At 36.5% G+C, this 27619-nt stretch overlaps 2 protein-coding genes across 2 annotated transcripts; one reads left to right on the plus strand and one right to left on the minus strand.

Moving 5' to 3' along the window:
* Window positions 1-425: 425 nt before the first annotated feature.
* Window positions 426-13785, plus strand: LOC143446300 (microcephalin-like). Its single transcript, XM_076945886.1, has 22 exons — window positions 426-765; window positions 1878-2073; window positions 6331-6455; window positions 7329-7401; window positions 7524-7671; window positions 7779-7822; window positions 9000-9165; window positions 9252-9359; window positions 9656-9739; window positions 9855-9906; window positions 10005-10219; window positions 10300-10385; window positions 10476-10578; window positions 10715-10856; window positions 11368-11480; window positions 11575-11655; window positions 11752-11859; window positions 11970-12117; window positions 12189-12354; window positions 12468-12644; window positions 13096-13225; window positions 13384-13785. The coding sequence occupies exons 1-22, from the start codon at window positions 575-577 to the stop codon at window positions 13434-13436; spliced, it is 2709 nt and encodes a 902-aa protein (XP_076802001.1). The 5' UTR covers window positions 426-574; the 3' UTR covers window positions 13437-13785.
* LOC143446299 (SCO-spondin-like) lies at window positions 13731-21703 on the minus strand. Its single transcript, XM_076945885.1, has 19 exons — window positions 21544-21703; window positions 21025-21180; window positions 20773-20934; window positions 20484-20645; window positions 20196-20357; window positions 19918-20073; window positions 19515-19670; window positions 19259-19408; window positions 18867-19016; window positions 18592-18750; window positions 18193-18351; window positions 16818-16956; window positions 15517-15701; window positions 15102-15253; window positions 14902-14984; window positions 14578-14728; window positions 14372-14480; window positions 14123-14262; window positions 13731-14043 (listed from the first exon to the last, which is right to left on the minus strand). The coding sequence occupies exons 1-19, from the start codon at window positions 21611-21613 to the stop codon at window positions 13852-13854; spliced, it is 2793 nt and encodes a 930-aa protein (XP_076802000.1). The 5' UTR covers window positions 21614-21703; the 3' UTR covers window positions 13731-13851.
* Between the last annotated feature and the right edge of the window lie 5916 nt (window positions 21704-27619).

Here is a 27619-nt window from a genome sequence, read left to right on the forward strand (position 1 = left end):
TCTGAAGTTGTGCATGGCTCTATTTTATCGTCAGCGGGGGTTACTTGCGGGTAAGAGGCAAGGTCGGAAGTTGATATCGTGTAAATAGTATAGACGTTGGAATTGTTTAGGTTTATTTTAAAATCTGCCCACTTCAAAAAGTTATACTTATGTATGTACGTCCCAGATGGAATGTTTGCTGAATGCACGGGGAGTTTAAATTAATTGCCCATATAATGAATATTGTCTCATCCTGTTGAATGGGGGATTCCTCACCCAAAAACAACAAACTTTCCAATCAGCTAGCCTGGTTTGCAACTAAAATTAACATACCTGGTACGCTAAAATCTGCCAGTGTAAGAATTACATTCGGTTTTCCGCCACAGATCTTTGGCAGAAAGGCCTTAGATTCTACCTTTTTCGGAGAGATTACAAGTTTTTTGCCAAAAAGCAGGGTCCACAGGCTTTCAAATGCTATCTGTTTGATTTGTTGGTGTTCATTTAATTTTATACCCAACGATTAATGTAACATTGAATATTTATTATTAATAATCAAGCTTTCAATCGCAGTTAATTTTTTCATAAGGTCAAGGAAATGTCATCTACTGATCTAAATAGTTTCATTAATGGTCATGATTCGGTTGTTGCTTCTGCATCATTAGCTAAAACACCACCAAAACTGAATAAAAATCATGAAGATCATATTGAGATGATTACTCCATCTTCAAGGTTGCCAAAACCATTTGACAACCTTCCCCATCTTACAGGATATACATCATTTTCAAGGTAAATTGTATTTAATATGTGAGTAGGTCACTTATTGCTAGAAATGTGCACATAGTAGAGAAAGTAATGTTTAACATCTATCTGTTTTTTTTTTCAAATCTGGCAGCTGATTTTGAAATGTATTTACCATGCGTAACTAGCTCAATGCATTGTGCCTGAAACATGTAGTTAATAGGCTGTATTGCCCATCGCTGCATTATCAACTTTTTAATCTGCCAATCATTATTTAATTCATTGTTTTATATAGTATGGTAATCACTTTTTGTCAATCATATTCATATATATCCATAATTTTATAACTTGATTAATAGAAATGTGCCACGAGGAAGATTATTTGAACCGGAATATCATGTCGGTTGACTCAAACGAATCTTGAATCCATACGTATCAGCACCAAATGATAAATTTTCATCTAAAAGTTAACAAATTTTGCTTGTAACAAAACGTGATTGCTACATAAATTCCTTTGTTTTAAAATATCACCTTTCAATGCTGATGGAAAAAGCAAAATCGTGCAGCTTGTATTAAATCTATATATTTTGTTTATTCCAAGCGGTGCAATTCAATGTGCAAGCATACCTAAAATGTTTGTAAAGAATTTGATTTAGGTGTATAAGGAGACTAACATAACATAGGCTATAATTCTATGAACAAGGTTGGTGGCCATTGTGACAGGATGCTTTTGCATATCAGAAATTATTAGACAAGAATGAATAAATGGTTGTACACAAAAATAGGTCAAGTTGTTTTACTTGAAAATTGTGTGTAGTATCAAAATCTTGCTTCGTCGACCAATTCCTATTTAGTACTCCTACTGTGATGGTGTGAATAGTTATCAGTTCACATGTTGGAAAATTTTTCTAATTGAACTCATGGTCACGAAGCCAGGAAAATATGGTCATCTTATAAGTCAATTAAGGGGTGGCTGTACTCTATTACACAATATTCAGTTGCTGTTATAGTCTAGTTTTTGATGTAACAATAACTACCTCAGTAATGATTCAGATTTTGAATTAAGGAATGTGTTTGTTTTGTAGTTCTTTTCACATATAATCACATGATACAGTACATAAATTCGTGACTTTATTGCGGAGCTTTATCTTGTGTTTCAGTTCATCCCCCAAGACTCCATCTACGGCAAGTCCCTTTAATAATGCTTGGGTTGACACTCCCAATTCATTTATTCAGAATATTCCAGAATCCAACATTCTTTCAGGTTGTGTTGGATTTGTGGATGTTTGGTCCAGAGATGGTTGTGACAATCGCTCTCTTTTATTTGCACGCATTCTTTTAAGAATGGGAGCGACTGTAAGTTTTTTACCAAGCAATATTCCCTTCATAATTGCAATTTATCTTTTCAACATGTTTGAACACTAAGAATATACTGTATATGTATTTTTTGTGAAATAATGGTGTATATTTGAAACTTTTTAACAGAAATCATTTTGAAATGTCTAATGCTAAGCTTTTCTTTGGCCATCACTCTTTGTCTTAAATGTAAGCTTATGACCTTTTCTTTTTTTTCATTTGCACAGTGAGCCCGATAAGATATCGTAAAATTGCAATTGCTATCTTTACAACATAACTGTGACAGTAACCCACTTAATCACCACATCAGTTTGTTACCTCTAAAACTTATTTTTCATGAATTTGTGTTGCAGTTTGTTTAAATCAGAAGTGTTAACATAAATCCAATCTCGTGCATTGGGTGATGGTGTTTTTGAAAAACATCAACTACCATGTAACTACAGTTTAATTTCAGTTGCCTTTTTGAGGTCACTGGGGATATTCAACATAAGATAAACAGTTTTATGTACTATAACAGCAAATTTCTAAATGTAGTTTTTGATGATAAAAGTGATTAATGAAAACAGATTAAAGGGTAAGCATTATTAGCGTACTTGCAGTGTGAAAGCTTAATTTCAGATATGATTTATACTTATACTTCTACATTTTGCAAGTAATAATGTGAGTGTAATTCAACTATACTTAATACAGGTTGCTAGGTATGGTGCGTACCTGAATGATAAAGTTATGATAAATTCACCACAGTAACTGGGACATGAAGTTGTTAGCCTAGTGGTCTGATTTCATTGAGATTAAGTACAGTTGTGCTGTATATGGCCCCCAAACTTACATATTACTTTGACACACCAACATCCTGCTTAAAATAATGAGCTTTTTAATATGTTGTAGTCAGGTCAATATACGGTTTGACCCCAAAAAAATTCCTACAAAAGGTTTTTCAACGGTTTTTTGTAGTATTTATCATCAAGAATAACATATTAAAAATCTAGGAGAATCAGAGCACCGGAAAGTTGTCATTTTCAAGATGGCCGCAAAAACAGTATAATGACAAGAATTCACTTAATATTCATGCTAGAGCTCTAATTCTGGCGTCTATCCCTAGGTTTTAGGTGGTAAGGAATTCATTAAAACAATTCAAAATAAAATCAACTCAGTAGTTTAATGGAAAGACTTATATGAAACAAAAACAATAATGAGACACTGGCAGTATAAGAATCACACACCACTTATTAAATTATTTACATTCAGTTACTTAATAAGTCCTGGTCATCATCTTCATCCAGTAATGACTGATTGTACATATTGTCACAGGCATCAAGTTGGCACTGTCCACATGCTGAGGAACAGGGTAGATTATTCTGCCTACAGCTACACCTGGTAGTGCTACAGGCAGGGGCAGTTGCAGTGGATAATGTTTCAAGAGGGAATCTGGGGCCGCATTCATGTCCGACTCTGTTGGCACAAATTGACTGCCTTCCAGTTTCCAACCCCACCCGCAAATTACCATATCACTCTCCTGTCCTACCCAGACCATTATTTGGTAGTAAACCCTTAGACAGTGAAATTTTGTTGATGACTCAGTAGTAGGTAGGTGGTAGGCGTTCTGGTGTCACAAATGATTGGGATGAGACTACTTTTTTTCTTAGTACTCTGTAGCGCAATGACGAGAGGGAATCTGTCCGCATGCCCCCAAAAATCACAGCCATCGCTTGACAACCTTTCTTCACAATGGATGCTGCTGTCTGCTTTGGAAGAAGGAAGTAATTGGCACAGTCTTTCATAGTAGCATCATCCTTCACCAGCTTGTGAAAGACAGATTTCTTACCCACACCAAAGATTCTTGATGTTGTGTCACATCCAGTGTAGGCATGTAGAAAAAGTAACGGGGAACAAAATTCTTCACCCATCACTATTTTCAGTTCGTTTATATGATACACTGTCAGCATTTGCCTTGTCGGAACGGAAATATAGATGTTTGTTTGCTTGTTGCGCATAATGAAGAAGCAGGACCAACAGATCTGTGTCTTCTCCAATCAACGATGTCGAGTGTGACACTGCACTAAGAACAGCAGCCTTCACAATCGGAACATCAGCATCCCCTGGGGCATTGATCACTTCGCAGCTTTTACCCCGAAGTGTTTCACTGATCAGGTCGATCATTTTTTGTTTGTTCATGTCCCTTGAGAGAAACACATCCTTCTTTCCATCAAACACTGTCTCTTCCGTAAACCTTATGACTGCATGCACATTCTTCCCACGCCTCTGGTGTGTGTTGTCCTTGATTGCCGGTCCTCCTAGGTACCCGGCAAAAACAATCGTTGCCCTTTGATAACGCCGAGTCGTGAATTCAGCATATGATTGTGCAATGAAGCCAAAGGTTTCTTCTCTCTTCCATGGTAGCTGCTGTAGTAGTGAACCTCCATCTATGACGTAGTGTTGAGTTTTTGGTGGAGTGTCTCCTATGGATTCACGAAATTCCCGCACTGCCTTGGTTGCAAATTATGTGATAGCATTCGCAAGTTGAGGCTTATCAGGCTTCCAGAGCACTTTCCTTGCTTCAAAAAGTGGTGGAGTGAACGGGCTCAGTTCATACTTGAAGATATCTTCGAGAGATAAGCCCCTAGTTGTGAAACCACTAGGAAACGTTGAAAAAGCAAACCTGGGTCAATCGTTCTATCAGGTGTCACCTTCACTAATGAGATGTGTCCAAATGTCTTGGCTTTATCCTTCCGCTTAAAAGATATTGAGAAAACAGACTGTCCAATCATTTTGTCCATAATGTTCCTTCCGACTGATTCGAATTCGTGTACATTAACGTCATCCTGGGCCACAACACCATTCACAATATTACCAGCAAGTGATGTCTTCAACTTTGCAAGGTCAGAACTGTCTCTCTGAACACTAGCCTGTGTTGCTTCCTTGTGTTCGCTTGTTGTGTAGGAGAGTGTATTGAATTCCTGCATGGCATAGTTGTACTCAGACGTGATTGGAGTCGACATTGTCCACAGATTGGACATTGTCATTGTGGACAGATGGGAACACATCTTTAGAAATACCTGGTCCTGTTCCTCATCCTTCGGTCGCCCATATTTTCGACGTTTTGTCTCAGGCACTCTGCCGTATTGCAGGGGTACGTTAAATTCATATCTAAAATTTACACTACAAGAATGATGGTATAAACAGTCTGCAGCATGCAAATCGCCACCGTGATATTCAAAACGATCTTTCACGGCGAATGACCAATCGTCAGAACGTCTCTTGAAACACTCTAATATAGTCCTTGGAAAAGCATCTGTTTTAACGAAACTAAAGCCAGGTCTGTCCGTGAGAAGTCGAGTCCCACAAAACAAACAATCAGTCTTACTGTCGAAATTACCATCAAGAATCCGAACATTTCGTTTCCTCGTGACGCAGGACCCACTTTCCTCTCTGTTCTTCTTAAGCTGTATATCGATGGGGTTGGTGTAATGTTTACGACAGTCTATGTGTACTTTTCGACCAGCTGTAACAACAATGTTGTCCCCTCTATTAGTACTGGCAGTATTATTCCATCAACCCCCTTTTGGCGTAGTATACTGGTGGATTCATAAGCTTGAAAATCCTTGTCACAGATCGGGTAGAGGTCTTCGTAAGCATTCGTGTCCATACCTGAAAAAAAAAGAATTAGAATAGAATTATAGGTTATGGTTATGCATTTAATATTGATTCTTAAAGTCATAGTAAAGTTGCTCACTACTCAGTCAACAAATTCATAAGTAAAACAAAAATATGTGAACAGTAGGCCTACATACCGTTTTCTTGTGACGTCGAACGCAGGTAAAAATGCAAACGTGAAGTAAAATCCTCAAATGCAGGCCTAACTTTAAAACAGAAAATGCCAAAACTTGCTAAAGTAAATTATTAAATAACAAAATGCTGAAAAACACAAGATTATTTTTTTAAATAAAAAATGTCAAAAATATTTTTCTTTCTCCTAGGACCTAGATTTTTAATATGTTATTCTTGATGATAAATACTACAAAAAACCGTTGAAAAACCTTTTGTAGGAATTTTGTTTGTAGAAAATTTTAAGTATTAAAATTTTGTAGAATTTTGCATAAGTTTTATATATATACCATCATGATCATAGCGGTCTTGACACTCAGTGAATACCATTGCAGTGTCTTGTACTTCATGCAAATGGAATATGGATACAGACAGAACACTGTAATGTGCATTGTACAGCATTGCAATAGCTATAATGTATTACTGTTGCAGATTGTAAAGAAGTTTACTAAAAATGAACCCATAACCCATCTCATATTCAAAGACGGCCATAAATCGTACTTACAAAAAGCAAAGTCTCGGCAGATAAAAATTGTGTCTTGCTTGTGGGTAGAAAGGTATTTGTTTATTGTTTTGTTTTTCACCATTACACATAATATTATATTGTGAAATTGTACTACATTTTAGATGAAAAATATTTGGCTTAAGTCAATGGTCTGTAGCCTTTTTTTAGACCAAGCCAAATTTTAGGTGATCCATTTGAACAACTAGTTTATAGTTATGGATATAATTTTTATGGTTTAGTTCAACTAAAGATTGCATAACTAATACAAACCTGCTATGTTTGCATTTGTTACGTTTTGGCGTTGGTTCAGTAAAAACTCCATTGGTAACTATAATTAATTAGTATCCTACATGGTTATTTATATGAGGACTTCTCAAACTGTGGGTCGCTACCTCGTTTCGGGCCGGAAAGTGTCATTTTGGGGCCTTTATTTCTACTAAATTTTAACTTGCAACTTCGTATTTCACACTGTCATTTGTTTACTAGGATCTCAGTCTGAGCTATCGAATGATAATAGTCAACCAATCACAAAAAGTCGTGCATTGTTACGTTCTGATTGTTGTAACTTACTGGCCGATATTGGCCTTGTTGCATTCATTCCAATTTCAGCGTAGTTACTGAAAGAACCTTTTATGCTTTTTTTAAATTTTTATTCCATTCGTTGACTGTTTTAATATTAATATGTGGGCTACTTCATCAAGGGGTCGCATAGAAATTTCTTTTGTAAAATAGAGTCGCAGAACAAAAAAGTTTCATAAGCCATGATATATTTGTGTGATTTGCAGGAATCAATAAAGTTTTCCGTCAAAACTAAGCTTGTATTAAGATTATGTGATCATGTTTTGTAATATACAGCTGGGTTGCAATCCGTTTGTTAAGAACTGCTGACTTAAGCACAGATGTATAATTTTTCTCATGTATGTAGGTGTCGTGTCACACAGACCTGGGTCAATGAGAGTTCTTACACTTTTAATGATTCTTCTTACAAGCCACCCAAGGTGCTAAGATCTGTAGATTGTAGTAATAATTACTAACGCTTATTCATATTTACTACTATAACAACTATTTAGTTTTTGTTTCAAATTATCTCCTTATTAAGTTTAATTAAGAATATGAACAGAAATTTCGTGAAATGCAACCCCTTGATCCTGAAGAAGAGCACATTAAGAGCGTGAAGAGAGTCCGTAGGAAACAAGCAAGGGAAGAAAAACAAACAGCAAGGCGTGCTGTAAGATTTCTGTCCTCTCCCAAAGACGGAAGTGGTTTAGGTTATACAACAAATTTTTATTCACTTGCTTATTGTAAATCATGACAAAAATATACATATTTCTCAAATTAGGTATGATAAATGTTATTTTTATTGAAATTCATTTAGAAAATGGACCACTGGCTTCAGATACACCATATTTTCCTACGTCTGTAAGTAATCAATGCTACCTTGTGTTTATGGATTTATTGTCACTGATCAAATCTTTTTTACTCTGCTATTAACATGGTTTAAATTTTACTTAAAATTTCTGATGTTCTTATGCCAAATAAATGGGCTTACTTCAGTCAAAAGTGTAATTCAATTCCATTGTATCCATTTATCGCAGTGGTTCCCAAACTTATGTACCGCGAGCCACACGACTAAAATGATACAAAAACTTGAAAAGGATTAACAATAAATCTGATTAAAAAGTATGTTCTAACAGTTGCATAAATAATAATTAATAGATGCGAGAGTGCCAACAAGAGCACTGGAAGCTTAAAAAATCTAGCCTGTTCAAAAGACATTCCGCCATTTGAATTGTAATCACTACTAAAAACACCACATTAAGAAAGCAGTTCAGTTGCCGGCTGAATGGGATTATAATCACTTCAATTATCATGTAATAAATAATACAGGAATTCCATGTAAGTTGTATAGATTTTTGACATTAACATGAATCGAAATTGGAATAATGATACCTCTACCAAGCATGATATATATTTATATATCCAAATGGTTTTGCAAAAACAAAAAGGCCCAACTGTTTTAATGGGAGGTATGTATGTATTAGTTTACCAGACTTGAACAGGTTTTGATATTGATTTAGATTTAGCTTCATGTATATGTGAATTTGTCTCTCTAATCTGGTTCAGTATTCAATCCGCCAAATTATGTTGTTTTTGTAGAGAATGTACATTTGCATAAGATGCAAACAGTATTTAAATATTAACACTAATTAAAATTGAATAGTTTTTAGTAATGCCCGCCGTAATAGAAATAATACAAGGTGTGATTTTAAATGTAATTTTGGACTAGTTACAGTCGCTACCCTTTAAAAGAGTAACACAGAGCAACCTGCAATGCAGTTCACATAATATTGCTAGGTGATCTTGGTCCTGGGAACATATTAGTTAGTATTAGCACATGTTAGTACTACTGTACTAACAAATATTATTATGGAACTACATTGAAGAACTATTGCCAATTTCATAACACCTAAGGTTTTTGCGGAACCCACTCTGGAAACCTTTAGAAAAAACTTTGTATTCCACATCTTTTTGTTAAGATATCAATAACCAGTGCAGTGTGCTCATACAATTTACATTGTATGCATTTTATTTCAAGAAGTCCTATCGATTTTTCCATCCCTACATAGTGGCCGAAACTCCAAATGAAAGCATACAACGCAAATTAAAACGTATGAAGGAAGGGAAGCCAATATTTTCCCCTCCATCTTCTCCATTGTCATCAGATGTCTCTCAGTCATCCATTCTTGTAACCTCAAACAACGGTAGTTATTTACTTAAGATTTGTTGATATAATATAATAAGCTGAGTTGCGATTTTATGGTTCACTTTTGTCTTATTTAACATGAAGGACAAGATGATGTTGAAGATATAGAAACTCTGGAATCCCAGATTAAACCACTTACTTTTAGTGCTGATTCATCTGCAGAGCTACATATTTCTGATCAAGATGATATAGGTTTGTTGTCGTTATATTTTTTTCAGAAAACTAAATAACAAACTGTAATTAATGCATCATTAGGGATGATTGAAAACAAAAAGATCTGAGCATTTTCGATGTTGTCCCATTCCGAAAATTATAGTGCTTTAATAAAATTGTTTCTAATTTTTATTAATCATGTTGTTGTAATTTCATGTTTTTATGAATCCAATGCATTCATGTCCACTCCAACATCTTCAATTTTTTAGATTCAGTCTAATTATAGTAATGGTTGCAGTTAAAATATAACTACATTTTTTGTTATTCTGTGATAGGCTCAGAAAAACCACTCATGGCCATGACTTCAACACAAACTTCTCAAAAATCAGATATGGAATTGACCTGTATCGACTTAAAAGGTATTCTTTGTGCTTGCCTCTAGTTTTGGCAAGCTTCAGATTGTATAAATTACGTTGTAATATTTCGATGGTTTTATTGTCAATACAGTCAGTATGATGCAGACAATGAATTTAGGTGAGACAAGCAGTGATGAGAGAACATTGCCAAATGTGTCACACATAGTGAAGTAGGTACACGACTTCGTGACGTATTACAAAGAACGTTAATGCTTGGCACTACTAAGTTGCAACTTTTTGAACTATTAAGTATATTTTTCGAAAACAGTTCAAGAAATTCTGAGGATTCCACTTTAAATTTTCACTTGAGCGTGTCATCAAGAATGTCTACACGTTCCTGTGATAGTTGTGATACATCTTTGCATCATCAACGTAACCAGAGTGATAAGATTAATTCTCTGGAGCATGATATTGAAAATACTTTGGAGGAAGGTGCCAATTTCCATGAGGACCTACTTAAATATCCTACTGAATTTAAACAATGTAAGTTTATCAATGCCTTTCACTGAGAGTTGTGGCACTAATTTATTCTCTTTCTGTTTATGTAATTATTTTTTACTTAGCTCATAGAAAGACAAGACGTATTTTGCACAATGATGATGTTATAAATCCTGCTTCTTTACTGATTAGTCCACATCAACTGAAGCAGGTATTGGTTGTTCTTATACTTTGTATGTGGTAGCATTTGTGTCATATCTGATTTTCAAATGCTCTTTTTAAATTTGGATTTGGCTCATAGGGCCCACGAAGATCACAAAGACGATCAAGTGTCAATGCCTCATTAGCTATTTCCAGTTATTTAGCAAAAGCTTCTAAACGACAATCAACGTTATTGCAGTTAGGTAAACTTATTGTAATTGCCATCTAAGAGCAAGGGCTACCAGCCACTGCGAAATGTTTGCCATCGTCAACATGTTAAAAAGTGAACGCATTTTGTGTTTTTAAATTGCGTTGTATAATTTTCAAATTCAACAAAAGTCGATGAGGGTGGATCGAACTCACGTGATTCCTTCGTTCTTCCACCAGTCAGACATTTCCCACTAAAAACCCGCGGCGGCCGACAACGTTATTTCTCTTCGCCCACAGCAGCATCTGTTACCGATGACAATGATGATCAGTTGTATGTATTAATTTTGTTGACTTCCGAATGTTAATGTTCTTAAAAGTTGTTTATAAGTTATCAGTACCAATTTCTACTGTGAAAAAATCATCAAATGAAATTAGTAATATTACTGGTATCACTAAGATGTATAAAAGCTATCTTGAGATATACAGTGCACTTATTTTTTGCAAGAAACTACTGAGATTTCGTAGAAAACTAAGCAACTCTAGCAATACAGAATAAAGAAAATTTTTTTCGTTAGCACGACTTGCACATCCTGTTGTGCTAGTTTTAATTGGGAATGGGACACACTACACACACGCAGGGCTTAATCGTTTTTTCATTGATTGAAAACTACGCAGGGATGCCTTTTATTTCTAATAATGATTGTATTCAAATAAATGCCCTACTTAAAAAGCTCCAACATAAAGTTTCTTATAAGAAAAATCAGTGTGTACTGTGTAGTATGTTTCTATAACTTTTTGTAATATTTCCTAAACTTCTGTACGGAGCATAACTTTAAAAACAGGAGTAATGCAAAAGCTGACTCTTGTACTCACCGGACAAGACGTCAATCCTTAAGCACTGCTTATGAAGATAACAACAGCGACAGAGAAGCTGCAGATAACTTAATACACAAAGGTACAGTATCCTGTATCAGATACTTTTCGCTTTGTGCAGTCAAGTGCTGGTATAATAAAATCGTAAGTCCAACAACATATTGTTCTTTTAACAGACGAGCCTTGCGTTGGTGTTCTGCAAGAAGTCCCCAGAAACGTCAGATCGGTTTACATGAGAAAAAGACATAGAGAGTCGAGTTAGTTTTGGTTACAATGAAAACTTTTTGACGTCTTCGTGAGTAAGATAATTATCGGTTGTATTTTTCTCGATTACAAAAATTCGTTGGTTTTAGGTTCATCATCGTCATCAAACGGAAGCATAAGGAGACCTACCAGAAAGTCCTCGCGAAAATATATGAGGAATAATTCAGATGGCACCGATTCGGTGTGCGCGAAACAAGGTATTTCAAAAAAGACTTTCTTCGATTGCAGCATGCTCCTGGGCTATTTTTTATTTGGGTTATGCGCTTTACCATACGTAAAGAAATCGCTTGTTTGTTGTTTTGAGCAGGTTTTTTAACCCACCCTCGTCAAAGTTCTGATGAGTTTCGCAACTGTTTGCGAACACCCAATCAAGGCATAAGTGTTGATAAGTTGACCCAGCGACGAAGAAAAGCAAAGAAATGTGCGGTTATGGTGCTGACTAGTTTCCACACCGAGTAAGAATAAATAGTCTTTCTTTCACGCTACTCAGAGGGTTGGGAGACTTAGACCACCTTGTTACTTTAAGGGAACGACTTGCGATGGAGAAAATTGTTCGAAAATTAGGTCGTTTTCGAATTCATACATCTGTCAAAGACGAAAGCGTCACTCATGTGGTATGTGGGGCAGCTCGGCGAACGATGAACGTTCTTTGTGCAATCTCTCGTGGTTTGTGGTTACTCAGCAAAGAATGGGTAAATTTTTACATTGTGGACAATACTCGACTGCTGATCGCAGTGCTAATCACTAACATCTCAATTTTAGAAAAATTGAATTTCTTTCAAGACTGAACAGGTGTTAATTTTAGATTACTGCGTCCAGTGATGCGGGATACTGGCTTGATGAGCACAGCTATGAAGTCAGTTATTTTCCGACCGCAAGACATACGAGATTGCAGCGTTGTAGCCTTCCTTCGTGGAAGTTCTCTGTGTTTTCTTCGCTAGACGGCCATGTATACATAGCTCCGGACACCAAGCCTCCTAACGTAAGTCAGCTAACACGTTCCCAGATGATTATCCGCGTTCCGTTGTGGAGTTAGTAAAGTGAGCCAACGTGAAATTTTTTGTATGAATTTGGTCGGATTTTTAGCTTATAGCCAGTCGTAAGCTGACGGCTAGCTGCCATGATGACTGCTTTCGAAGTTAGATGATCGTTAACTGCTAAAGTCTGTTGTGTCAAACTTCAAATTTATGGTGAAATAAAATTGTAAAAATATACCCAAACAAAAATTCTGATCAGAGCAAGGCATTGTCATACGTACATGGACCATTGGTTTTGGTTACCATAATTTTTTGCCCAGAACCCTTTCGTACACGACAATTTTGGCTTCCAAGTTTCCTGGTCGTTTACAGCTTTACCCGACAGTTGTCTATCAGCCAGGTAATTTCCCCTCTTCTATAAATCATCAAAGTGATGGATTCTTTTAACCCCTCCAGGATCAGCTTAAGGAACTGGTTGGGTTGGGAGGAGGTCGCGTTATCGAGAGTCCGAAAAGAGCAAAAGTTCGTGTCGGTCGACTTAAAGCGACAGCATCTTTACCTTCCGTTCTAGAAACGTGGGTTTTAGGTAAAGCTGCTAATTTTTTGATGTATATTTTAGATGTTACTCGTAACATTTGTACCAAAAGATTGAAAGGGCTTCGAAGATGTACTTCATAACGCTGCTGCAAGGTTTACTGCCGAACTAATGAAACGAGTTTTATTATGTTTGGTTTGTTATTCTAGACTCCATAACCGAAAACAACCTCAAGCCCACCAAGGATTACCTGATTACATAGTGCCCGCTTTACGTCGCCTTCTTTATAGGCAGTACTTTATAATAGAGGAGTCGCTTATGTATAAACTGTTGTATACTTTGTTTGTTTAAGTTCGACTTTTGAGTTGAATTTAATGTTTTTTAAGTTTAGTTATAATGAAGTAATTACCTTGACCTTACTTATTGTTTTATCAAGATTTCAATTTAATTTGACATAGTGATTACAGCCCTACTGACTTTGTCTGACTCCGCTTTGTGAGTCTGGTGTGCCATCAAGCGAGTTAGATTTAATACTAACCCTTTACAACTCATCCAACCATGTGCAAAGTTTTGTATTTTAGAATATTTACAAATATAATAAAACAGTTTGACATATTGTGTCTTTTGTATTCATGAGGCCATTTGGTCTACTGCCCTCTACCAACCTCTCATCTTTTTTAGCAAGAGGAAGTTTCGGATGGACTGATGCCAGTTATCTGATTGATCCATACTTCATGCGACGCTATTCTTGTGTACACGCCTGGTTGTCCCGATATGCCACATCTGGCAGATCCAAGTGTAGTTATACCAACTATATACCACTCGCACGTCTGACACAACTGGCACATAAGTGGACCACCACTATCGCCCTGTTAAATGAAATTGGACAAGTATTATACGCCGCCATGTGTGTGGTTTCAACCGATGGTTGACAGTGACATTAATTACCGCGCAATGGTCCATTGTGCTGTTATCGCTAGTAGCGCAGATCATATTTGATTGCAAACTGTCGTATGCCGCTTTGCATGAAACATCACTGACTATCCTGACACTTAATTGTTCCAAGGTTTGAAACTCGTCCGGAATTTCTACCGGCAAAAAATGTGTAGGTATCAGTGAATTACCAGAAAGTTCAGGATTAGGCATTAATGACGATTGACAGGAATTATTAGCAGAAGTAGCAGACAGTTTACTTACCCAAGTTCCAACCAGCTACAAAGCATTTCCACTGCGATGGTACTACTTGCGCGGTACCAGCCAAACAAATAGGTTGAGTTCGTGGGTTTAATGTCACACCTACTGGAAGCTTTAAACGCAAAAGTTTAGTCGTTTTCTCTTGAAGACTATGACTTCCGATACAAAAACATTTTCTAAAACTATAACAATTCATACAGCACAGGCACCTGAACTATGGCAATGTCGTTTTCAATTATATTTTCCACGGCATTAATTGAAAACAGGGGATGCAGAGTTATTGATTGTGCGAAAAATGTGCGTGAATATATTGAGTTGCTTCCTCCAACACGAATCGTGACCTGACTAGCTTCCACGTTCCTGAAATGCAGTGGCGTTATTAATGGATTCGTATCGACTACTTTAAAACGTCTTTGCAGATAGGTATTTTTAGGACTTAAGTTAACATTAAAATACACGGCCATATAACTGCATTAATTAAAAGAAGTAAGATAAACCGCAGATGAAAATATTTAGCCAATTCAGCAATTTACGCAAGGCAATGAGCAGCTGCAATAAGCCATCTTTCAGAAATGAGAACAGCACCGCATGTAGACGTTGGTGTTCGAACATATACCTAAAAATCACCAATTTAGCTTAAAAACGACACAACCTGTAGATGTATAGTAGGCTATACAGCATTTTGCATCTTTATACAAAGTGGTAATTATTGTAAAAAATAGACATTTTTTACCATCCATGGCCACTGCGTCTGTATTGCTTGTTCTTCCACAATGCCGTTATAATCAACTGATATTCCACAAGAGGGTGCGGTTGGCACAATGCAACAACTAGTTGTGGAATTATAGCGCAAAGCATAATTCACTGGGCATCGAATAAAAGAATCTAGAAAATGACAAGAAATTTTGCTCATACTCATTCTAGATCTTTTCTAACAAGCAATTGGCAAAAATATTCCGAAAAGCCACTCCAGGAATAAATCTTTAAAATCTCAACTTCGAATACAGTTTTGTTACTAGCATTGCAAATAACTGTGGGAATCATGCAACAGCATATATTTTATAATGTAAAACAACTTTCCTCGATTCTATGAATAAAGATTAGCCTACTATGCAATCTAGAGCTTCCAGATAACTTATACCACTTACTAGGTAATGTGCAGTTACAATCACTATTTGTGTATTCCGGCTGACACAACCCACAAGTTAGCCGGCAATTTAATGCTACATAGGAAGGAAAGGTAGCGCAGTGAGGGGCAAATACGTCACAATTTCCATTGACAGAGTCGCTGCAAGTCGCATCCACACAAATGCAGTTTCGTTTTTGGACGACACTGCATGGAAAATATGAATACATGTATAATGCTATGATTGCATTTAACTTAAGATTTTGTATTAGAGCAATGTCAAAGTATAGAGGTGATTATGTTCACCAAGTAATCGAACAAACAATTGGGCACTTTTAACCTTTGAATCGTTCTTTTTTAGTGAACATATCAAAAGTTTTCGGAGTACCGGTAGCGCGATTAAATTGTTACGCTAAATATAGCTGTTTTAATTTAAATAATATAATTGTGTTATTAATCAACTAAGCTGTGAAATATTGATATTTCTTGTTTGGTCATTCTGCAATGAGGTTAGTACCATATTTTTCGCTACCCACTGTCAATGAAGAAAAATAATTAATCGATGTATGTTTTTCAGATGACACGTTGATATTTACTATAAGTTATACAGTACAACTGTTAACAATTGCTTTATTACTATGGTATGTGCTTGAACCATGGAGTTATTAATAAGTTACAAAAGAATTCATAATATTGCAAATGAATTTATAAAGTAACAAAATAATATTCGATTACTGACCAAATGCCTAATAATGCTAAAGAGAATGATTATTTCACCGCATGTAGGTCAAGCAGCCCGCTGTTGTAGGCGGTTAGGTTAGGAGAAAAGTCATGCAGCATGTTGGTTATAGCTATTTAAGGTTCTATTGAAGTTAGATTTAAATATTAAATTAGAAGGCAGATTTAAGTTAGATTTAGATTGCCATGTTATAACATTTAATTTAGGTCATTAACAAACTGTGAAAAATAGTTTTGAACGCACGACTTTTTCCATTGAAATAGTGGCAGCCAATTATAAATAGTCAGTTACGGTTACCCCAGCTTCGCTTATAACAAAAACGACATATTGCAAATAATTTCGAATAAAGCTTTTTAAATGTAACACTATACTGTACAATTATATAGAAAATTTTTCGGTTATGAGTAAGCTGTTTTTATTTTTAGGTTTCTGGGATAAGTTAATGCAACATATTTTATTGTTTGCTCATAATCGTAACCTTGCTGCTTTCATTTAAGATTGACATTTACACGACTCCTACGACAAAGCTTTAACCTCTTTCACTAGCCTCAGGCGCGTTTTTTGGCCGTTATAGACCTACAAACCTGCAAGGTCCCTCATAACAATCGGTCGTTTGTCGAGCAGAATTCGGACATTCTCTGTTAGAGCACAGACGAATGCGGAATCGTTCACCAGTTCCACATGACACAGTACACGGAGACCATTGAGACCAATCGTCCTGCTCTAAATATGGGAGAAAGTTGTTACTAAATGCAGTTCTGTTGGTAAATTTACTAAATTATACAAGAGGCGTGACAAAAATGAGTTAGCATCAGTGACGCTCTTAGCAACACAAATCGGCATGTCGCTTGATAATTGTGCAACACATTTGCTCAGCATTGTTTCGTTGTAAAATTTTTGATCTTTCCCCTTCTGTTCATCTGGCTTAGTTTTTTTTGTGACATAGTTTTGTTACCAACCCTTGTTATTTTGTTGCTCTGTATTGCACGTTTTTGGAACGCCGGGGAGTTTATTGCCACACAATTGGTGATAGCACAGAAATGAAGCAACGAAATAACTCGAAATTCTAGGTGAAGCGCTGCTGCAGATTCCCATCGAGTGTTTCCGAATTTTTCAAGGAGTCTGCGGTCAAGATGTAATGTCGCGACGAAAAATCGTTCAACGGCAGAAGTGCTCCAAGAGCTACTCCCAGAAAATGGAGGATGACCTCAAGTGCTTGTCACAACGAAAACAAGTGAAAAATATGGATGGGTAAGACAAATAAATCAGTACTTCTATACCAGCATATCCTCATTCACCTCGATGATCGAGTTCGGCTCAGCAAGCAACAAACACTGTGGAGGAACAAGTTGTGATTCCTTCACTATGACAACTCCCCCGCACACAAGGTGATTAGTGTCAGGCAACATTTTGCAAAAAAAGCAGGTCACAGCTCATTTCGACTAATTTCTGTATACCACAGATTTGAGCCATGTTATTGTTGGCTTTTCGACAGAACCGTGTGTTTAAACTTATTTCACCTCTCGTGAGAAGATCCAAGCCTCTATGACGATTGAACTAAATAGTAGCCTATCATAAAAGAGCACTTTTCCAAATGATTCCTTTGGTGGCGGAATCAAATGGAGAAGTGCATAAATTTTAAGGGGAAATATACTTTGAATTGAAAAAGCATTAAATTATTCGCAAATGGTGTGATAAAATTGTTATGAAAACATTGACGTTTCCTTTTTGTCACACCTCTGGTGGAGGGATGGGGAGAAACAAACGTTAGATTTAAATCATGTTATACGATTTAAAATAAATATAAGCATTTCATGAAGTTAACCTTACCAACTAGTAAGCAACCAATTAATGTCGACCTTGATAAATAACATTCATATGTATTGCGCAAATCCGGGATGTAATTGCCACATTCCTTTTGAATGTGAGCCAGCAAATTTTTCGAATGGAAATACGTACGTGTTAGACAGGGTTGCGTGTTGCAATTGATTAATTTTGTTGCTACCGAACCGCAGTCTTGATTGATTCCAGTAGAACAGCTCCTTCTTCTTTCTGTAATTCCTCTGCCGCAAATTGCACTACACTGGCTCCAGCTTGTCCATGAATTCCAAAATGGTGCTATGAATAAACAAACGACGTCGTTCATATACATTCCCAAAATGATAACTTTGAAAGGAATAAATGCATACCGACTGAGCTCTTTCAGCCGATGCAACATTTCTTGGCATTTCACAGAGTAATTTTATTTAAGAATCCTATGGAATGTTAAATCAACTATCTTCTATTTGGAATCACGCCATTAATCGAATAACTGGTAAAGCCCTTTGTGAAAGGTCGTTATGAATATAAGTTGCTAACCACTTGGACATGGTTGTGTATTACAAGTCAAAGTTTCCAAGGCAGATAAACCACAATCAATATCGTTTCCAGTAGAACAAGATCTACTTCTTCGAATCCTGCCAACCCCACATGATAAACTACATGCTGACCAATTTGTCCAAGCTGTCCATATTCGTGCTATAAAGAAAATTAAAGTTCCATCAACCAAAAACTTTAACGCATTAGTTTTGATAGAAAATATAGTTTTGGAATAACGCAACAAAAGAAATTTAGTTAAGTTTAATTCGACTAACTTGCACAAAGCTGTCGGTTGCACGAAGCGGTTTGGGATGACGTCCCCGGGCAATCTCCATTTATTCCAGTGTTGCAAATGCGACTTCTAAACCTTGACCCTCTGTCACAACTTTTTGAGCAAGTAGTCCATTGATTCCAAGCGTTCCAAGCTTTAATAATAGCAGAGCGAAAATGGCAATGACGAAGTTAACTATGCTTTGTTTCGGAACAGCCAATGGTTTTGCTATATTGTTCACACAGTAAACCATACTTGCACAGTAAACCTTTCTTATCAGTTTGTAATAAAACTTCTAAAAAATAGATTTAATGTGCAATTTTTAAGCAATCTGTAAATTTGTGAACGCATATAAGTAAGTATTCATAAATGCTGGGCTATAAATACTGTTCGTACATGCACATCGTCGAACGTTGCAGGCACTTGTTTGTCGACTCTGAGACCCACAATCTTCATTTCTACCAGAAGTGCAAGATCTCGTTCTAAATCTATTTCCAGTACCACAAGTTGTTGAGCAAGAAGTCCATCCGTTCCAGTCGTTCCATCCTGTATTCCAATGTTTGAGAAAATATCATCAAATTAGACCTTTACTTTATATCTATAAAAGTGACATCAATCACCCAAGTACAAAAACGCCTAATCAGCAACTGACGGGGGCATGAACGCGTGTTGCAAGATGTCGTCTGAGATGCTATACTTCCACAATCTGAATTCTTTCCAGAACTACACGTCCTCGTTCTTCTTCGCGATCCACTTGCACAAGACTTTGTGCATGACGTCCACTGGGTCCAGTTGTTCCAGAAATCAACTATAAGTCATTGTATAACAAAGTATTGCTTACACGACGTTAACTTATGCTATTCAAAAAATCTAAGAAACCTAAAAAGAGACAAGTAATTAATATATTATATGTCGAAAAATATAAAGTTAACGCTCAGAGTGCCAAACAATATCCTGTTTTTTGTTTTACATTAAAATTTGGTAAACACGGTTCAGACAACATCAACTTTATAACTAATAGTTGGATTTAATTTAATTAAACCCAACTGACGTACAGGGACACTCCTGTGTGTTGCATCTTCGTAGTTGTCTGGACAATGTCCCGCAATCTCTGTTAAGACCGGTGGGACACGTTCGTGATCTTCTGCGCATACCAACACCACATGTTTGCGAGCAGATTGTCCATTGACCCCAGTTATCCCATACAAAGCCTTATTATACATGACATATTGCTAAAATGTTTATTGTTGTATTGCTACGTTGTTAATAATTTGTCGATGATAAGAAAATGAAATACACGGAGCAGTATGCTCGTTGTTTTAACAATACCCACTGAACGGACACGCTTGTGTGTTGCAAAGTTTCCTTACGATAGCACTTCTGGGCTCTCCACAGTCTGCAGCGATCCCAGTGCTGCATGTACGCGTTCGTCTTCTCGATCCATCTCCACAAGATTTTGAGCAGTAAGACCAAGTCGTCCACCGACCCCATAGTACTGAATGATTGCATGAAGACAGATAGGCTACTTATGTTTAGTATGCAAATGTATTTCTAACATTTTTGATCATATACATGATGATAACCTTTAAGTCAAAACAAAAATTATGGTGAAAGATGTTACCCGGGCACTCGTGAATATTGCAAGACTCTGTCTCTTCATTAATGAAACCACAATCTGCGCTTCGCCTGGTATTACATACTCGTATCCTTATCCGAACTCCTCCGCCACATGGCACATTACAAGCTCCCCAATTTTGCCAGCTAATCCATTCAGCAACAACCACTATCAAAAAACAAAGCGTTGAATTAATACACATGCCAGTAAGTTTACTCGCGTATATTGTAACAAAACCAAAATTTATCGAATAATGCCATACCAATTTTTTTCTACAGGTATTTAATGAACCAACCATTAAAACAGTTTCGTATATTGCAAGCTCTTGTTTCAAATGGGGATCCAAAGCACTCTGTTTCTACTCCTAAACTGCATAGTCTACTTCGAACTTGCAACCCCTCTGTCCCGCAAGATTTTGTACAGGTTGTCCACGATTCCCAGCTTAACCAAGACGGCGCTAAGGAAATTATTTTAAAGTGACTTTTCATGTATAGATATAGGTTACACAAAACGATGAAACCCAATTTATCTATGCTCAAACGATTACCGGCACATTCATGGATATTGCAAGCTTCATACGCAACGGCAAGTCCTCTGCAATCTAGGTTTTGTCCGGTACTACAAGTTCTGGAGCGACTTCTAAATCCAGTCTCGCATGACTGTGAGCAAGCACCCCACACCGACCATCCGTTCCAAGTTCCAACTGCAGTAAATATATAAGGTGACTTGAAAAAAGTAAACTTTAGGTGAGACTGATCTGTCTTAGAACGGAATTGTGCTTCCTTAAGAATACCTACTTATCGTTTCCTTATAATTCTACGCTAAAGCGAAATTTCTTTTTTGTCATACACAAAAAATTATACTCTGTTGTTACGAAATTGAGAAATACTGTATAATATAAATAAACATTTCTACTAATTTGTTACAAACAAAGAAATTAGCTACGGACTTGAACTATACTTTCGGCGATAGTACTGACGATCACGCTAACCTTTTTGTACACTATTAAGCTACTGTATAAGCATGCTAATATAGACGATAGACAGATAGTTGTTAAATTAATTACCCTGAGCAGACACTGGTCGCCACACCAAAAGCAACAAAAATAACACAGAATAAAAATATGCTAGAATCATTGCTTGACAAGTTGCTTGCTTCAATGAAATAACTGATAATAGTAACTCACAGCGCCAATTGCGCCTGGAGATATTGCCTACAGCCGAAATGTGTATAGCTATGTTCGACCCGTAATTGGTAAATCTATCTCCCCATAAATATCGTGCGATTCTTAGCTTACGGCTAACTTTGACGCAATCGTCGAAATTATTTACGTCCATGAACTTTTGTGTTACGAGAAACATGTGTCGCCTATAAACAGTTTTAATTCTTTTACGCTTCCAATCCAAAACACGTCGTTGTCAATCAATCCACTTAAGTTGGTAAGTGCTATGATGCTGTGGTCATAATTAATTAATTAATGTCGATATCTGAAAGCGCTTAACTTTTAAATTAAAAATGCCATAGCACATACATACTGTACATAAATGAAATTCTGAGGATGATGTATTGCAGAAGAAGTTGTCCACAAGCATCCTATGTAAATTTTTATTAATTTTAATAGATATTTCTACTATACGCGCGTTAATATATGTATATGCAATATAAACAATAAAGGAGACGACAGTACTAAAATTTGTTTATTTTATCGTATTCCGCGTCACAAAAGCTCTTAAATGCTGTAAAACGTTTTGCGCTGATATATAGTAATGATGACTTATGAATATTTATATCAACTATTTCTATATCTTGCTGTCGGACATGCTCATGTCAAAATATTTATACAGTGAGCTGACCATCGTACTAAAATCCGTTTATGCAATTTTATTCCAACTTAGTTGATCCCTTCTTTTAAATGATACCAAAATTAATTACTCTGACGTAATAAGAAAGTAATAAATTTGAGCTTGGTGGAATTTACCCATAATGGCACATTTCCCAAAATGGGACAGTGCAATACAATTTTATGCTTGGTACGATGCCATTTAACGTGACTTTGGGTAGCAAGTGTTGTGGCATCATAACAAATGTAGTCTCTTTGCAGTATACTGGTGTTGTTGAATGCAGGTAGCCTATACCTCTTCAACGTGGAGTGTTTATTTCTGAAAACGTCGCAAAGACTGAGAGATTTTGCGTGGCTCACTACACATGCCTACTACTGTATTGGAATGGGTACCGCCACCATCTTTGTCTGAAGTTGTTGTTTAATACTAGATTGAAATCTCCACTTATTATACAATTACTCAGGGACAATCCGCTTAAAAGAGCAAATAAGTTTTTGTAAAATTCTGGTGTGTCTTTATTTGACCCATAAGCATTTGCCGGCGTAATAGCTATTTCGCCTTGGTCTGTTTTTAAAATTAGGTACCTTCCAAGGTTGTCCGACGCAATTTTGGTACATGTGTAGGAGAGGTTTTTCGAAAGCATTATACAAACCCCTCTCGAGCTAGTACGACCATGCGACCAATAGATTTCCCCTCCCCATTCCATTTACCACAAATTTTCGATACTGACAGAGCTATATGTTTCCTGTTGTAACACAATGTTATAATTTTTACCTTTTAAAAATTGAAAAATAGATTTTCTTTTCATTGGACACTGTAATCCAACAACATTAAATGAGGCTATTTTTACTTTTTAGTGCTGTCCATAAACCATATATGCTGTCCAATGCATTTGTTAAAAATGCCGTGTATTATCAGTGTAAATGAAGGTTTGCGAGTGGTGGGGACCAGCGGTAATTAATTTGAATATGAAATGGAAAATAGTGCCCGAAAATTTAATAGTTTTTTAATCTAGAGTATTTGATAATTATAATTAAATAAGTTACTACAAAAAGAATTTGAATAACTTTTGAGGAAAGCAATGTTTTGAGCCGTTATATTTGACACATAATAATTTGGCCTTTATCGATGCAAATGACGGCTTGCAAACGGTGAGGACCAAAATCAAAAACGCAATTAATTTGAATATGAAATGAAAAATAATGCCAGCAAATTAAATAGTTTTTTAATCTAGAATTATTTATAAACAAGTTGCTACAAAAAGAATTTGTATAACTTTTGCGGAAAACAATTTTTCGATCCGTTATATTTGACGCATAATTTGGCCCTTATTAATGACGGCATAATCTAGATTCTAGAGTGATTGATAAACAAGTGTAATGAAAACTTGTTTGAAATTTTTTGCGGGAAGTGATTTTTCTAGCCGCAATATTTGATGCGTAGTTTGGCCCTTATCAATGCAAGCGACTGTTTGTGAGCGGTGGGGACCAAAGTTAAGTCGTTAATTAGTTTGATTATAAAATTAAAAATAATGCCAGCAAATTTTCTAATTTTCTATTTTATAGAGTGATAGATGAACAAGCGTGTGGAAAATTTTTTTGTTTTGTCAATGCGGAATCGTGTTTAATTAGCGTAATTAATTATTTAATTAATTTAGCAGCATATTGAAGATACTATGCGAAATATTTGTTTGTAATTAAAGGATGAACTGGCAAGATAAGCCGTATATTTTTGGTTTAAGATGTTTTCTTCTCACCAAATTTCACGTTTGGTAATTTTTTGTATATTAACCATGCTGACAAGCGTGTTAATGTAGCAATGCACATTGATATGTATTTATTTGTATAGTTAGATGTATATTCCACGATGTGTTTTTAGATTTATATTAAGATGTATTCCACCCGTATTGTTATGGCCATAATGTGTGACTGCGTGTTTATGTAGTTTTAGTAATTCATCGATATGCCACTTGTGGCTCCTTTTATTGTTAGTAAGTTTTCTACACACGTACACGGTTTACGCCTTTACCCACAACTCCCCCCGAGGTATATCACGCTGCCCACAATTTCCAATCTCACACCCTAATGATAACACTGGTCAACACACATTTTGGTGCCAAAAAAGTTTCAACGGTTTTAGGGTATTTTTATGTCGCTGAATCCAAAAATGGCATTAGTTTTTCCGAATTGGCTCTAGTTTTCGAGATATTCCATATTTTTGTTTCAAAAAGTGCTAAAAATACGCAAATTTTGACATAGGTAAAATTCTCTTTATACTACAACTTTGATGAGTCTACATCTGTCTTTTCAATCATGTGCATACAGTATTCTTCTATTTCTGATGCGATATTGTTAAAGATGCAATCGTTAACACAGAGAGCCTTCTTTACGCGAATCATGTTTCATGTGAAAATCAAGCAAAAATTATAAAACTTAGGCGATGTTAGCAGTAAACAACAGATTTTTGTAACGCAAAAACAGGCGACGTCAAAGCACAAACACTACTTTTAGTAACGCTCAAAGTACATTTAGTAAGCTGTCAAAGCACGCTAATCAATCATATATCGGTACTGTAATACAAAAAAATTAGTCGATGCTTGTAAATTTTCTTTTGTACGACTTTCTGGAATGTGATGCAGCCAAGCAGTCACGTTGGAGACTCCAACAGTAGTCGGCCATCATATGGGCATCCCACCTGCCCTGATACCTCTCTTCCATGACCTTAATGTCCTGGTGGAACCTTTCTCCCTGCTCTTCACTTATTTCACCAAGGTTTGCAGGAAAACGATATAAGTGGCTGAAGAGATAGTGAACCTTGATACTCATCTTCACACCCAAATCTTTCAACTTGGAAAGCATATCTTCCACCAATTCTTGGTAATTTTCAGCTTTTCGGTTACCAAGAAAGTTCTGTGTGACTAAAACAAACGATTGCCAAGCAGCAGACTCTGTGTCTGTCATGGACTGCACAAAACACACATCCTTTATGAGTTTGCGGATCTGAGGGCCATCAAAAATGCCTGCTTTAAGCTTTTCGATGGTCAAAGCAGGAAATGTTCTGCAAATATAGTTGAAGCAATCCCCAGTTGCAGGCAAGGCTTTCACAAATTGCTTCATCAAACCAAGTTTTATGTGCAGCGGTGGAATGATGATCTTCTCTCTAGCAACTAAAGGTTCATTTATGATGTTACCTTCACCTACTCTCATGGAATCTCTAAGTGGCCACCCTTTCTTCACCCAGTGATCAGTGCGCGCTCGGCTATCCCACAAGCAGATAAAACATGGGTATTTTGTATAGCCGCTTTGCTGGCCAAGCAAAAAATTTACCATCTTCAAGTCTACACAGATTAACCATTGGTAAGCGTCATAATCCAGTTTCTGTAATACCGTTTTAATGTTGTTGTACTCTTCTTTTAGTTTTGTTGAGTGGCCAATTGGGAGAGATGCATATCTGTCACCATTATGTAGCAATACACATTTCAAACTCCTTTTCGAACTGTCTATGAATAAGTGCCACTCTTGAGGTCTATATTGTGGCACTCCCATTTTCAGCAGAAGCCCTTCGATGTCTTTGCAGTAAACAAGTTCATCTTGTTGGCTAAAATACGGAAGTAATTCTTTCTCTCTTGTACGGTAGAATGTTATTGAAGCTCCGGTTCCAAGGCAGTTTTTGTCTTTGAGTCAGGATGCCAAAATTTCTGCTGCTTCTTTGGATAAGTTGAGATCCCTGATAAGATCGCTCAGCTCCTCCTGCTTGAATGGCTCTGGAATGAATGGACTGCTTTCGAACACACTTCCACTGCTCTCACTTGCAGAGCATATATATACTGAACGAAAATGTGACAGGTTGTCAATTCAGTCACAGGAAAATGCATCCTCCCAGTGACAAGGCCTAAGCATATTGTCAAACTTCCACTAATGAACTCAATTCTCACTTGAATTACAAAAAACCTCCACGTTTTCCAAACTTAGTTATGTGAGCAATAGCTTGAACTTGACTCGTGGTATTCCTTTCTCTGGCTACAGAACTATTAAACTCTGATTATAACATCTTTAGTCTACAACAATATAGCTATAAAATGAGATATTGATATGATGTGATAACTGAAGGGAGTACTCTACACTGTACATGTGGTGAACAATACAAAGAAACTGTAGCTTATCAGAATGATGCCGAAAATGGAGTGTTTTCAATGCCTTGTTTCTGAAGTAATGGGATGCTACAATAACAAATAGACATAGTGGAGTATCTGGTCCAAAATAAGTAATGCATACTGCCTAAGAGACATTTTCAATATGCATTTTACTGATGCTTGTGTTCACAATTGGCAGATACTAAAGTTAACGATTTTTCTCTTGTCAAAAATAAAAAACATCGATATCTCAAAAACTAGAGCCAATTCAAAGAAACGAATGTTATTTTCGGACTCAGCAGCCCAAAATTACCCAGAAACCATCAAAATATCTTTGGCACTCAAAAAAAATGTTTTTTTTGTTGGCCAGTGTAATTAATTGATTACGCTGTGGTTTGTTGGAGAAGAGTTGATTCAGTCTACATTTGGTTTTCATACAAGAAAGACGTTTGTTTTTATTAAAGGACTGCTCATAAAAGATAGGAGAGCAGAAACCGGCTAATCGACTAGCCGTAAAAGCGGGAGGTTTCCTGGCCAACGAAAATCTTGGTTACATTGTTGCCAAATGATGCGTATTTTGCCGTTTATTTTCATTTCCAGCTTTGTTTGAAGTAATGTTGTTACACGTCACAAATTGTAGACGCCACTTCACAAACGAAAAAGGCGGGCTGGCTTTACCTTGGTTGCACGAGCTTGGTTAGTAAGAAATCAATGTTTTCAAGAGGACCATAAATTTCGTTCCTTGGCATTTTCATTTCTGATCGAAAACTAAGGCAATTTTAAATTCCTTTTTCTTCTGATTGCTTTTAACTGCATTAGCATAGTTGACTGCTGCTGAACTGACATCAGGCTTGCCATCCGTAATGACATGCTACCTGTATCGCAGCCAAACGTGGAATGACCGTTGTTAACGGATATTTTGGAATTGACCTCGTACAACCGGCCCTATCATCTCGCGGCGAACATTTACCAATCGCGATTCCGGTAGAATCACTACAAAGCAATCTCGAACAGTTTTTTTAATTAAAACCTCCGTATTCTGTGATAAATTCGGATAGTGGACAGACAAAAAAAATATGAACTTGTTTATTTACACTTCATTTTCACATATTGTTTACAAAAGAAAGAGAAATAGCTCTTAGTTTATAAAACGTAAAGCTACTTTCGAT

Source organism: Clavelina lepadiformis, chromosome 2 (assembly GCF_947623445.1).
Source record: "Clavelina lepadiformis chromosome 2, kaClaLepa1.1, whole genome shotgun sequence".
Lineage (NCBI taxonomy): Eukaryota > Metazoa > Chordata > Ascidiacea > Aplousobranchia > Clavelinidae > Clavelina > Clavelina lepadiformis.

Coding starts and splice junctions, on each gene's coding strand:
- LOC143446300 (XM_076945886.1), top strand. CDS start 575: ATGTCATCTACTGATCTAAATAGTTTCATTAATGGTCATGATTCGGTT. Junction 11,656..11,751: donor AAAAAGACATAGAGAGTCGA/GTTAGTTTTGGT, acceptor CGTTGGTTTTAG/GTTCATCATCGTCATCAAAC. Junction 12,355..12,467: donor GGTTACTCAGCAAAGAATGG/GTAAATTTTTAC, acceptor TGTTAATTTTAG/ATTACTGCGTCCAGTGATGC.
- LOC143446299 (XM_076945885.1), bottom strand. CDS start 21,613: ATGATTCTAGCATATTTTTATTCTGTGTTATTTTTGTTGCTTTTGGTG. Junction 16,957..18,192: donor CACGCAACCCTGTCTAACAC/GTACGTATTTCC, acceptor TCCCATATTTAG/AGCAGGACGATTGGTCTCAA. Junction 15,702..16,817: donor TGTTATGAGGGACCTTGCAG/GTTTGTAGGTCT, acceptor TTTTCCATGCAG/TGTCGTCCAAAAACGAAACT.